The sequence below is a fragment of the Tupaia chinensis genome, unplaced genomic scaffold (assembly GCF_000334495.1).
Source record: "Tupaia chinensis unplaced genomic scaffold, TupChi_1.0 Scaffold143921_1, whole genome shotgun sequence".
NCBI lineage: Eukaryota > Metazoa > Chordata > Mammalia > Scandentia > Tupaiidae > Tupaia > Tupaia belangeri.
Window position 1 is genome coordinate 1,345,324 of NW_006203772.1, and position 13,437 is coordinate 1,358,760.

Sequence of the window (13,437 nt, forward strand, 5' to 3'; positions counted from 1 at the left end):
CTCCAAAAAAAAAAAAAAGAAAGAAAAGAGAGGGGCAGCAGGTAGCATGGTTGTTAAGGTGCTGGGATTCCACGTGACCAGCCATCATTTGAGTCTAGGACCCGGTTGCTTAAAACTTATGCCAGGTCTGTCTATGTGTGTGCCAGAATCCCAAGAGGAGAATGGAGAAGGGATATGGCATCACCATCCCCCTTTGGGGTGTTTTCTAACTTTCAGTAATTCTTTAAAAAATATGAAAAATGAATGCTAGAGTAAACATGTAGTATCAGATTGGAATTTGAGATATACTAGTGAACTAATTTTTTTTCAATAAATACAGATGTATAATATGTACCTATGTGTATACATAAATTATGTACATGTATGCATTCCCTAACTGCGCTCATTGAGAGGGTCTGGTAGAAGTGATAGAGTAGCAATGAGTACCCTTAATGCCACTGCTCCTTGGGAAATGGTTGATTCAGGGTCTGGGGTAGAGAAAGTATAAGAGGAACCTGAGACACCTTTGTGTACTAGAAAATAGTGAAGTGTTCAAAGAATAATGGGCCATCTCCAAAAGACACAGAAGCCACTTTAAAAAGATTTCTACTTTAGGGCAAGCAGGTACTATGGTGGTTAAGGTAGCTGGATTCCCACATGGCTGTCCACAGTTCAAATCCTGGACCTCGTGGCATAAAAATCACACAAAGAACATGTGCATGCTTGCCCAAGATCCTGAGAGGAGTGTGGAGGACAAGGGATTTTGGCATGGCCATCCCCCCAGGGGGGTGATTTCTCACTTTTCCTCTCTCTGTACCTCTCTGTCTCTCTCCTCTCTAGCAATTGCATACGCCCTATGGCAAACAAACAAACAAACAAAAACACTAAAAAAAGATTTCTACCTCTCAAATATGAAACAATCTATCATAATAAAGGATAGATTATAACTGTTTTGGATTATTTAATTTTATTTATCATTATTATTATCATTTTTAAATTTGCTACAGGGCCCATGCACTCACCAGAGAGTGACAGAGAGAGAGTGAGAAAGCAAGCCAGCACATCCAGGACTTGAATCACAGTCAATCATATGGAAATCCAGCACTTTAACCACCACATCACTCGCTGACCCTAGGTTATAACTTCTTAAATAAAATAGAAATTTATTAACCCATACAATAAGTAAATTAATTAATAAAATTAAAGTTTTATGAAAAACCTGTATGTGTATGTATGTGTGTGTGTACGTGTGTGTGCATGTGTATGTGTATATATATATGTATTTGAAGTTTCTTCTCAAACAGTGCTTGTTTATTATGAAAAAGAAAAGAGAGGGACCTGCAGTTAGCCTAATGGCTATGTCTCTGGACTCCCATGTAGTCAACCGCGGTTCAAGTCCCGGACCCGGTGGCTTAAAACTCATGCCAGGCGCGTGTGCACACGTGCCCAAGATCCCGAGAGGAGAATGGAAGAGAAGGGATTACGGCGTGGCCATCCCCCATGGGGGAGTGATTTCTCACTTTTTGTCTCTCTGTCTCTCTGTGTCTGTCTGGTGAGCACACGTACCCTATGGCAAAAACCTCTCCAAAAAAATAAATAAATAAAAAAGAAAAAAGAGATTTTACCATGAAGTAGCTTGGCAGACCTTAATTTGTTGATCACCATTAGTAACTGTACCACTTGGAAGTTGTATGCCACCTCCTAGGGTACAGTGTGCTAAATATACAGCATTATGTTTGTGATGTTCTTTCTAAAGATTTGTAGCACAAATGTAATGATAGGAAATATCAAACAAACCCAAACTGAGGGACATTCAAAAGTCCTTTAGGGCCAGTTGGTGGCATGGTGGTTAAGGCAGCTGGATCCCACAAGGCCGACTGCAGTTTGAGTTCCAAACCTGGCAGCTTGAAAAACACCCCTGGCTTGTGTGGATGTGTGCCTAAAATCCCAAGATGAGACTAGAGCAGAAGGGACTGTAGTGATCTCTGGAGGTGCTTTCTCACTTTCACCCTTTCTTTCTTTCTGTTTCTCTCTAGTGAGCATATGCATCCTATAGCAAATAAATAAGAAAAAGAATTGTTATGATTGAAAATTGTCAAGGTTATAACCTTAAGCTCTACTTTAAGAAGCTAGGAAAAGGGGGGACCCCACTTGGGAGGGTTTGTGGGTGAGCCTTCAGTCTCCCACCCGCTGAAGAGGTGGATGAGGGCAGGCTTCCACTCATGAGGTCAGGCATAGAGCTGACCAAAGTGCCCGGCATTCAGCAGAAAAGAACGGTGGCATTTCTAAACCAGTTTGTGGTGCACACTGTACAGTTCCTCATCTGTTTTTCTAGTTTGTGAGGAGAAACTGGCAGACCTTTCTCTTCGTATCCAACAAGTTGAAACAACTCTCAGTATTTTAGATGCAAAGCTGTCATCTATCCCAGGCCTAGATAATGTCACATTAGAAGTATCTCCTTTAAGTGTCACTAGTGTTACAAGTGGATCATATTTTGAAGCCACTTCAGAGCAGTCACTACAAAACAGTACACAAGACTCTGGACAACAGGAAAGTGAAGTATCAACAGAAAATGTCTTATCTGTAGCCAAGGATCCAAGATATGCCAGATTATCTCAAAATGGTTCAAGTGGGTGTTCCAGTGATGGCAATAAGAAACAAAATGATATCAGAAGGACTAGACCCAGATCTTCTTGAGAGGCCAGATGCTCCAGTGCCTGATGATAAAACTGAATAAAACTACAGAAGAAAGTTCAGACAGCAGATCTCTAACTGACTAAATTTAATTTTGATAAGAATGATATATATACATGTGTAGTGGTACATTTACATTCAATAAAAGAGCAAGCCTGAATTCTCTTAGACATAACAATATCAAATAGCCACAGACCTACCACCAAGCTTCCTCTGTTAAAAAAAATAAAAACCGTGGAGCCAGCAGGTGGCATTGTGGTTGAGGCTCTGGACTTCCACTCACCATTGTTCAAGTCCTGGACCTGGCAGTCCAAATATCACAACAAATAAATAAATAAATAGATGTTAAATAAAAAATCAAAATCTTTATAACCTAAAAAAAAAAAGAAAAAGCAGCAGCAGCTAGGAAAAGGGCAAATTGAACTCAAAATAAGCAGAAGTAAGGAAATAAAGTTCAAAGCAAAAATCAGCTGAACAAAAAACTTAAAAACAATAGAGAAAATCAATGGAACCATAAAGTAAGCTCTTAAGAAAATCAATAGATAAAACTCTAACTAGACTAAACTGAAAAAAGACACAGCTTTCTAGTATAAGGAAAGATAAGTAATAATCACTACAAATTTTCCAGATAGTATAAAGATAGTAGGGGGACCAGCAGTTAGCGTAATGGCTATGTCACTGGACTCCCATGTAGCCGACCATGGTTCGAGTCCCGGACCTGGTGGCTTAAAACTCACACCGGGCGCGTATGCGTGCATGCCCAAGATCCCGAGAGAAGAATGGAGGAGAAGGGATTGCGACGTGATCATCCCCCCCTGGGTGGTGATGTCTCCCTTTCTGTCTCTCTGTCTCTCTCTGGCTGTCTGGCGAGTGCACACGCCCTATAGCAAAAACCTCTCAAAAAAAAAAAAAAAGATAGGGAAGTAACAATTTTAATGTCATTACTTTTAACGACTTAGATAAAATGGCAAAGTTCCTTAGAAAATACAGATGATTAAAGCTCACTTTGTTACATAGGATATTATTGAGATATTTGAATGAAACTTGAATGGGGTTTGGACATTAGATGACAGTAATGTTAAATGACCTAATTTAATGAATATATTGGGATATGTTCTTGTTTTTGGGAAATACACGCACAAGGATTTAGGAATGGTAGTATATCGGGCTAGCAATTTATTCTAAATGGATTCACTATAAAAAGTTCTTTGAATTCTACTTAACAGTTAATTTTGTTAACTTAAATTGTTTAAAAATAAAAACTGTTTTTGGGCCAGCCCTGTAGCTTAGTGATTAAGGGAAGCCAGGTCCCATGTGATCACTGTGGTTTAAGTCTCAGCCTGACAGCTTGAAAAACACCCCCAAAATCATGAATATATGAATTTTTTCTTTTTTGAGAGGTTTTTGCTATAGGCTGGGTACGTTTGCCAGAAAGAGACAGAGAGACAGGAAGGGAGAAATCACCCCCCAGGGGGGATGGCCACACTGCAGCCCCTCCTCCTCCACTCTTCTCTCAGGATTTTGGGCACACACGCACACACACGCACCCAGCGTGAGTTTAAGCCACTGGATGCGGGACTTGATCCGCAGTCGACTACATGAGAGTCCAGCAACATAGCCATTACACCAACTGCTGGTCCCTGAATACATGACTTTTTATCCCAAATCCAGACAGGGTGGAGAAGGGATGATTGAGTGAGACCATGCCCCAGAAGGGAGTGATTTCTCCTTTCTCTCTGTGTTGAGCATGTGTCCTCTAGCATTAAAAAGAAACAAACAAACAAAACATGATACGTATACTTGGACAATACTTGCATCCCCGTATTTTAAAAGCACATACTTTAACAGGAAAATTTTCTTTCTTTTATAGCGGAAAGGAAGCCTCCTTTATTTAATATGAATGCAATGAGTGCCTTATATCACATAGCCCAAAATGAATCCCCTACACTACAGTCTAATGAATGGTGAGTATTACTAAGAGATGTATTATTCAACATTCTATGAATGAAATGCTTTTTCATAATCTGTTGTCAAAATTATTTAATTTCACTTACTGAAAATCTATTACCTAGAAAGATATAAAATGGTTTTTTTATTACCCTTTTTTACACTGTGTATATCCTTTATCATATTTGTAATCCATAGCATGTATATAACTGAGTTGAGAATAAAAGGATAGGGCCAACTAGTGGTCAAGGCCACTGGTGGTTAAGGCCACTGGATCCTGCATAGGTGACTGATCACACATGACCGACCGGATCCCACATGATCGACCAGATTACACATGGCCAACTGCATAATTTGAATATCAGACCTGGCATACATGGCCAACATCCTGAGAGAGAACGGAGAAGGGATTGTGGTGCCATCCTCCTCTGTGGGATACTTTCTTACCTTACCTTTCTCTCTCTAGGGAGCGAATATGCCCTCTAGCAAATTTAAAAAGGAAAAAAGGATAGATGATGTCATGTGGACTCAAAATATTGGTTTTTGGAAAATGTATTTTTCTTTTGAACTTTTGGAACATATACAACCCTAATTACATAACAAATAGCGTTCCTTAACATTAACATCATATGATTAAAATATACAGATTTTCACAAACTAATAGTACTCATTGGGGGAATGGTTAAAATTTTATATGACATGGGGCCAACAGGTGGCATGGTGGTTAAGGGTGCAAGACTCCCACATGGCTGACCACAATTCGAGTCCTGGACCTGGCAGCTTGTTTTTTCACTTTGTCTCTCTCTCTCTCTCTCACTCTGTCTCTCTCTGGTTACATTAAATATAAATAAATTTTTCAAAAAAAAAAAAGAATTTTTAAAAATTTTATATGGCATAGATAAAAACATTATTTGTCTTTATCAAAATTACATGGTTCAAATCCCAGGCCCCTAGCTGGCTTGAGGCACATGTTAGGCATGTGTGCATGTATGCCTAAATCCCAACGGGGTGGAGAAATGGGGAAGGGATTATAGTGTGACTTCTCCCATCAGGGGATGGTTTTTCCTCTCTTTCTCTCATCTGTCTCTAGTGGTTAAGGAAAGCCAGGTCCCATGTGGTCACCTTGGTTTGAGTCTTCTTGCAAACATGCCCTCTGGCAATTAACTACAAAACTTTGCAATCACTATAATTATAATTATAGTATTAGGTTGTCGGAAAAGTCATGACATATTTTTCTATGTTTTTTTATGCAAATGTGACAACTCAATATTTGTTCAGATCACTGTGATGTTCCTTGTAGTGCTTTCTTGATTTGATAAAAAATTAAGTTTGTATATGTAAACAAGTTTACAGAGGTCCAGCTCCATGGCACAGCAGTAATGTACTGCTAAAGGGAAACTGAATCCCACAGTGACTGCTGTTCTAATCCTTGGCCTAGTTGTCCAGAAACATGCTGGACATGCGCATGACTATCCAGGATGCAACAGGCTGTAGGACTGGAGGAAGGAAATTGTGGCATGGCCAGACCCTGTGAAGGGTGGTCGTCTTCTCTCACTGTCATGTGTGCTCACACGCTCAACATGAATAAAGAAGATAAATGAGTCTGTGGAGAACAACTTGATAATTTTGGAAAACTAAGATTTTTATCAGTAGTAGAAAATTAATTCCTAATTTGTATCTGGCATTTGAAAAATCCTAGGAGAATATCATATTAAATCGTATATTTAAATCTTATTAAGGTTTTTGCCATAGGACATGCACACTTGCTGGAGAGAGGGAGAGAGAGGAGAAGAAATCACCCCCCAGGGGGGATGGGAACACTACAATCCCTTCGCCATTCTCTTCCTTAGATTTTGGACATACATGCACACATGCCTGGTGCAATTTTTCAAGTTGCCAGGTCTGGGGCTTTAACCGTTGTTCTCCCTTTGGGAATCCAGTGCCTTTACCATGTCACCGACTGGCTCCATTTAATTGATCTTTTAAAGGTTTTCGCCATAGGGCACATGTGCTTACGTGAGAGAAGAGAGAGACAGAGACAGTGAGAGAGAAAATGAGAGATCACCCCCCCAAGGGGGATGGCCATACCACAGTCCCTTCCCCATTTGATTCCTGGGATTTGGGGCACACATGCACATGTACCTGGTGTGAATTCTGTGTGATTCTGAATTGTCAAAGTCTGAACTTCAAGTTCCATTTTAAGAAGCTAGGAAAGGAGCAAATTAAACTCAAAATAAGCAAAAGTAAGGGAATAATAAAGTTTGAATCCTACCAGGTCTGCATACTTGGCCATGTGGGAGTCCAGTGCCTTAAGCACTAAGCCACCTGCTGGCCCCTTAATAGATGTTTTTAAATTCACAAATAGATACAAATATGTACTTAATTTTAAAAAATGTTACATAAAGCACATATATAGTCTTTATTACTTAAGCAGAGGTATATAGAAGGAATTTTTTGGTGCAGAGTTTAGTCTTATGGTATATCTTAGTCTGTTTTGTGCTGCTATAATAGAATACCTAAGGCTGGGTCATTTATTTTTTAAAGGTATTTAATTCTCACTGTTCTAGATATTAGGAGATAGAAGATGAAGGCACCGGTAGGTTATGACCCCATCTCTTTGCTTCCAAGATGGTGTCTGAACACTGTCCTCCACGGGGGGAAAAACACTGTGTCCTCACGTGGCAGAAGATGACCAGTAGAGAACTGACTCCTAAGATTTTTTTTTTTTTTTTTTTTGAGAGAGAGATTTTTGCTATGGGCATATGTGTGTACCAGAGAGACAGAAAGTGAGAAATCGCCCCGCATGGGGATGGCCACACCATAGTCCCTTCACCATTCTTCTCTTGGGACTTAGGGCACACATGCATATGTGTCTGGTATGAATTTTAAGCTGCTGAGTCTGGTACTTGGACCGCAATCGTAACCATTATGCCATCTGCTGGTACCCCCCCTAAGCCACTTTTATAGCAGCATAAATCCCTTCACGAAGGCAAGGTCCTCATGGCCTATTCTCCTCCCAACACTTGAACTAGACATTAAGGTCCTTCCTTTCCTTCTTTCTTAATAGCTTGAGGGGATATTCACTTGCAGAACAAGAAAACATTCCCACATGGAGCGTGATCATACCATGATTCTTTTTTCTTTTTCCTCCAATCATCCTTCCATCAGGATTTTGGGTATGCATGTACACGTGCCCAATGTGTGTTTCTAGCCACCTGAACTTGGATTCAAACTGTAGTCAGCCATGTGGGATCAGGCTTCCTTTACCACTGAGCTATAGGATTGGCCCCAGGGATTAAATTGTAACATGTGTTTTAGAGAGGACAGAAATTCAAATTGTAGCATAGTACATACACAAGTAATAAATATATTAAACATAGACTTTACTTACTCTGTTTGAGACTTTGGGGATTTATAAAAGAATTCTTGCTTCAGGAATTTATCATATTAATTTGAATATTAGAGACAAATACTGATGAAATCATTATTATTTTTTTACCTTACCGAACTCTCAATACTAATACTATAATAACTGTTACCTACTTCTAATGTTTAAAAAAAATACATCTTAATTGACTTTCTAAGTTACTGGAAGTTTTATCTATTTGTTCAGGGTATCACATACTCAAGTATAAAAAATGCTCTCTCCAGAGCAGATAGCAATATTCTGAAATACGCCATATAGAAAATGATCCCAGGGGCAAATGAGAAAGAAAGATGACTTAGAGAGAGAAAATAAAATACAATGCTATCTTGAATTTATATGAAAGAGAAACAGTAGATAGGCTTCCCTCATTTGCCTCTATACAGAATGAGTTGTGATATTTAAATAGTGGGAGCAGGATTTTTAAATAATCTATGAGTTCCAATCTGTGGTGTGGTGGGTAAGGTGGCTGGATCCCATATGGCCAACTGTACAGTTTGAGTCCTGGACCTGGCAGCTTGAAAAACACTCCAGGCATGTGTGTGTGCCCAAGATCCTGAGAGGGAAAATGGAGAAGGGATTGCAGCATGGCCATTTCTCTGGGATATACGTTCTCACTTTTCTTGTCTGTCTCTCTCTCTCTCCCCCTTGCCATTACTTTCCCTCACTGCCTCAGGTGAGCTCATGCACCCTATTGCAAACTGAAATTATTAAAAATAAACTAGTGCATAAACTAGTACATAAACTAGTGAAGATTTATTGGTTGATTTAGATATCTTTCCATAGATTTATGTAAAACTATAGTCTCTGCCTTTTTTATCTGCATTTTAAAAAATATTTTCTTTCCATTTCCCTCTCTACCAGTAGGCACATGCCTTGATTTGTGGATGTGTTTTTAAAGGAAATAGCAATATGTTCACTTGATACTTTCCTTTACAATAGGTCTGATTATTTTCGCAACTTTGTAGATTCTTGCCTCCAGAAAATCCCCCAAGATCGTCCTACATCAGAGGAACTTTTAAAGGTCAGTTCTATTATACTTTAAATCTGTTTTTTTAATTCTAAGATTTTAAAGAATGTGTTTTACTCTTTGATTCTGAATCGGGATTAAATATTTTCTCCTGTTTTTATTTTAAGAATCATTTTATTTAGTTTAGTCATTTATTTATTTTAATTTGATCAGAGAAACACAGAGAGAGTGGGGGGTGGTGAGAGAGTAAGCCACCAGGCCCGAGACTCGAACCATGGTCGGCCATGTGGGAGTTTCCAGTGCCTTAACTACCATGCCACATGCTGGTCCCTTGTACTATTTTTTTACTAGAATACTAATTTTTTTAAAAAAGAATTATTTTATTTAACCTTATTTATTGTATTTGACCAGAGAGGGACAGAGTGGGGGTGGGGAGTGAGAAAACAAGCCACCAGTTCTGGGACTCGAACTATAGTCAGCTATGTGGGAGTCCAGCACCCTTAACCACTATTCCACCTGCTGGCCCCTTTAATTTTTTTTTTTTAAGAGATATTTTTATTGTAGGGCACACGCGCTTACCAGAGAATCAAAAAATAAGAAATCACCCCCACTCCCACCCACAGGGGTTGGCCACGCTGCAATCCTTTCTCCTCCTTTCTCTTCTCAGATCTTGGGGCACACATGCACATGTGCCCAGTGTGAGCGTGAAGCCATCGGATCTGGGACTCGAATTGCAGTTAGTCATATGAGGTCCAGTGATGTAACTGCTTCACGATCTGCTAGTCCCTAGAATACTAATTTTTTATGCTGTTGCCTCAGAATTTTTCTTAAATACTAAACTTTTTTGTTTTTTTTTTTTCCCAGAATCGATGAACTATTTTACTATGTTTAAATGGAATATATAGTTAAATGTTTGAAATAGTGCCAGATGGCTAAATATTTATATGTACAAGAATAAATTCATGAGCTATGACTATAAATTTAATCTATGTGAAATAATGTCTTATTTCAAAGTTGGTAAAACCTAGGTTAACTTTGGATTTAATTTTTTTGTAAAGAATTATTTGTTTTATTTGGTATTATTATTACTACTTTTTGAAGATTTCCTCAGGGCATATGTGCTTGTGTGAGAGAGAGAAAGTGGGAAAGCAAACCTCTACGTCTAGGACTCAAACTGTGGTTGGCCACATGGGAGTCCAGAGCCTTAGCTACCATACCACCTGCTAGCCTCTGGATTTAATTTTTATATCTACCATACCTTATATATTGATTTATCTAGTGTGAATATGAGAGGACTTCAGAGAGTCCATAGAAAATGGAATAAAGGTTGTATTTATTTTGGCACACAATTATTTTTGAAATCAGTGCATGTTTTTTCATAATACATCTTTTCCATAAACCTTTTAATACACACACACACACACACACACACACACACACACACATTGCACCTGGAGAGCCAGCAGGTGGCATGGAGTTTAAGATATTGAATTCCATACGATCAACTACATGGTTCAAATCCCAGATCCAGAGGCTTGAAAATCATACCAAGTGCTTGTGTACGCATGCTCATAATCCCAAGGAGAGACTAGAAAAGAAGGGATTGCTGTGAAGTCATCGCTCCAGGGATGATTTCTCACTTTTTCTCTCTGTCTCTCTCTCTCTGGGTGAACACACACACCCTATAGCAAAAAGTAAAAATAATAATAATATTCCTGTAGGTCTGTTAGAGATGTATAAGGAAATTATTGCTTTTCTGCCTGTTTGCACAGCATCCATGCTGTAGCCCATGGATCAGGGAGTGATTTTGACCTTGAAGTGTTATTATTTAAGAAATATATTCTATAGGGTCAGACTCTGCAAGGCAGCCCTACCTACGAAGGTTTCCTATTCAAGTCCAGAAACCGCTGTGAATACACTAGATACATGCTTGGCCATGGTCTGGGGCTGGCTGAAAGCTGGAGGTGGACCATGGCAATGGAACCCTACTAAGGATGCTGTGTGTGCCTCTGCCTCTCATTTATGTATAAAAAAAGAAGGCAACTTAAAGAGCAAGAAAGAAATAGGTTTTATAAGGCTATAGCTACCATAGTGATTTCTCTGATGGATCTAGGTGAAGTTAAGTGAAAATCTTCTGGAGAAGATTCACCATTCTCGTTGTTATTAAGAACATTTGTAATTTACTAGAGGAGATAACATCAAAAAAATTAACAGGATTTTGGAAAAAGTTGATTCAAACACTCACTGATGACTTTAAGACTTTAGTGGAAGAAATAACTGCAAATGTGGAAATAAGCAAGAGAACTAGACTTAGAAGTAGATTCTGAAGACATGACTGAATTGCTATAATCTCATGAGAAAACTTGAATGGATAAGGAATTGCTTCCTATGGATGAACAAAGAAGTGGTTTTGTTTCTTTTCTGTTTTTTTTTGTTTGTTTTGTTTTTTGAGACTTTTTTGCTATAGGGTGTATGTGCTCACCAGAGAGAGAGAGCATGATAACACACACACACACACCCCACGGAGGGTGGCCATGCTGCAGTCCCTTCTCTATTCTCTTCTCAGGATCTTGGGCATGCACGCACATGTGCCCAGCATGAATTTTCTGCTAGATCTGGGACCTGAGCCATGATTCACTACATGGGAGTCCAGTGACATAACCATTATGCCATCTGCTGGTCCCAAAAAGTAATTTCTTATAATGGAACCAACTCAAGGTGAAGATGCTATGAACATTGTAGAAATGACAGCAAAAGATTTAGAATATTACATAAATTTGATTGATAAAGCAGCAGCAGGGCTTGAGAGGATCAATTCCAATTTTGAAAGAAGTTCACTAATATTCTAAATCTTTGTACCATGTGATACTATTAGATGCTGTCTAATAGTATCACATGGTACAAAGAAATCTTTAATAAGAGGATGAGTTAATCAGTGTGGCAGTCTTATATTGTTTTACTTTAAGAAATTGCCACAACCACCCCAGTCTTCATCAACCACTATCATGATCAGTACTTGCAGCCATCAGCATCAGGGAAAGACTACGCTGGCAGAAACATTCCAGCTTGCTGAAGGCTCAGATGATCACTAGCATTTGTTAGCAATAAGAAAAAAAAATTAAGGTATGTACGTTGTCTTTAGACATAATGCTTTTGTACATCTAATAGACTACAGTACGTAAACATAATTTTACATTCACTGGCAAACTAAAAAAAATACATGTGACTCAGTTTATTGTGATATTCAGTTGATTATGGAGATCTGACACTTAATCTGCAATTATCTTTGAGGTATGCCTGTATAAGGTTTCAGAAATGCTTGGTGAATTATAGGCAGTAACCTTACTCATAGTCTTAGAAATTAAAGCCGGGGGACTAGCAGTTAGTGTAATGGCTATGTCACTGAACTCCCATGTAGCCGACCGCGGTTCGAGTCCTGGACCCAGTGGCTTAAACTCAACGCTGGGGGCGTGTGCGTGCATGCCCAAGATCCTGAGAGGAGAATGGAGTAGAAGGGATTGCGGTGTGGCCATCCCCCCAGGGGGTGATTTCTCACTTTCTGTCTCTCTGTCTTTCTGGCGAGCGCACATGCCCTATAGCAAAAACTTCTCCCCTCCCCACGCTTCAAAAAGGAAAGAAATTAAAGCCGGATTTAGGTGGCACTCACCGTAGCAACAAAAGCTTTAATATTGCTAGAAATTATGTTAGTGAAAATAAGCAAGGTCTATAAGTCCGAAACTATCAAACTTCAAAATACAAGTTTAGGACTGGTTTCGTGGCCTGGTGGTTAAGGCAGCTGGTTCCCACCTGGCTGACCATGCAGTTCCAATCCCAGACCCAGCAACTAGAGAAATGTACTATGCACATGTGTATATGCCCAAAATTTCAAAAGGAGAGAGAGATGGAGGAGAAGGACTTGTTACATGATGTTTCCTCATGGTGAGTACTTTCTCCTCTCCCTCTCTCTCTTTCTCTGTCTGACAAGCATACATACCCTCACAAAAGAAAGAAGTGGGGGGGGGGGGGGAGAATAGAAGATTTAATATCTTTGGATAAGAAGACTGAATCTTATAAATGGTGATACTTACCAAACTAAGGAAAAAAGAATGTTAACTGACTTCTTAAACTTTCCTGATAGAGACAAAAGAGCCCTTCTAATTCACATAATAATAATCTAGCCATTAGGTCAGGTATTTGGTGATTAGATCTTAAATATGCACAATATTTATTTGCCTGGTCCATAGTATGTATTGTCACAGCCCTATTCGAAATGATAGGAAGTGTCTTTTGGTTCATTGGAAAAGTCATGATGAATTTTTGTATAGAAAAAATAGTATGGGGAACCAGCAGTTAGTGTAATGGCTATGTCGCTGGACTCCCACGTAGTCGACCGCGGTTCGTGTCCCCGACCCGGTGGGTTTAA

At 39.2% G+C, this 13,437-nt stretch overlaps 1 protein-coding gene and 1 pseudogene across 3 annotated transcripts in view; both read left to right on the forward strand.

The window, feature by feature from the left end:
• Positions 1–2,945, forward strand: part of LOC102472255 (WASH complex subunit 3 pseudogene) — a 9,364-nt pseudogene extending 6,419 nt beyond the window's left edge.
• TAOK1 (TAO kinase 1) overlaps positions 1–13,437 on the forward strand; it is a 191,186-nt gene that overhangs the window by 108,775 nt on the left and 68,974 nt on the right. For 2 of the 3 annotated variants that reach the window (XR_001369549.2, XM_006165471.3), the window contains exons 9-10: positions 4,544–4,637; positions 8,987–9,068. Coding sequence is in view for 2 of the 3 variants with exons in the window: in XM_006165471.3 (XP_006165533.1) it covers positions 4,544–4,637; positions 8,987–9,068 (176 nt within the window). In the remaining variant the exon portion in view is untranslated. The remainder of the gene's footprint in view (positions 1–4,543; positions 4,638–8,986; positions 9,069–13,437) is intronic. The other variant, XM_027767110.1, reaches the window with a different exon arrangement.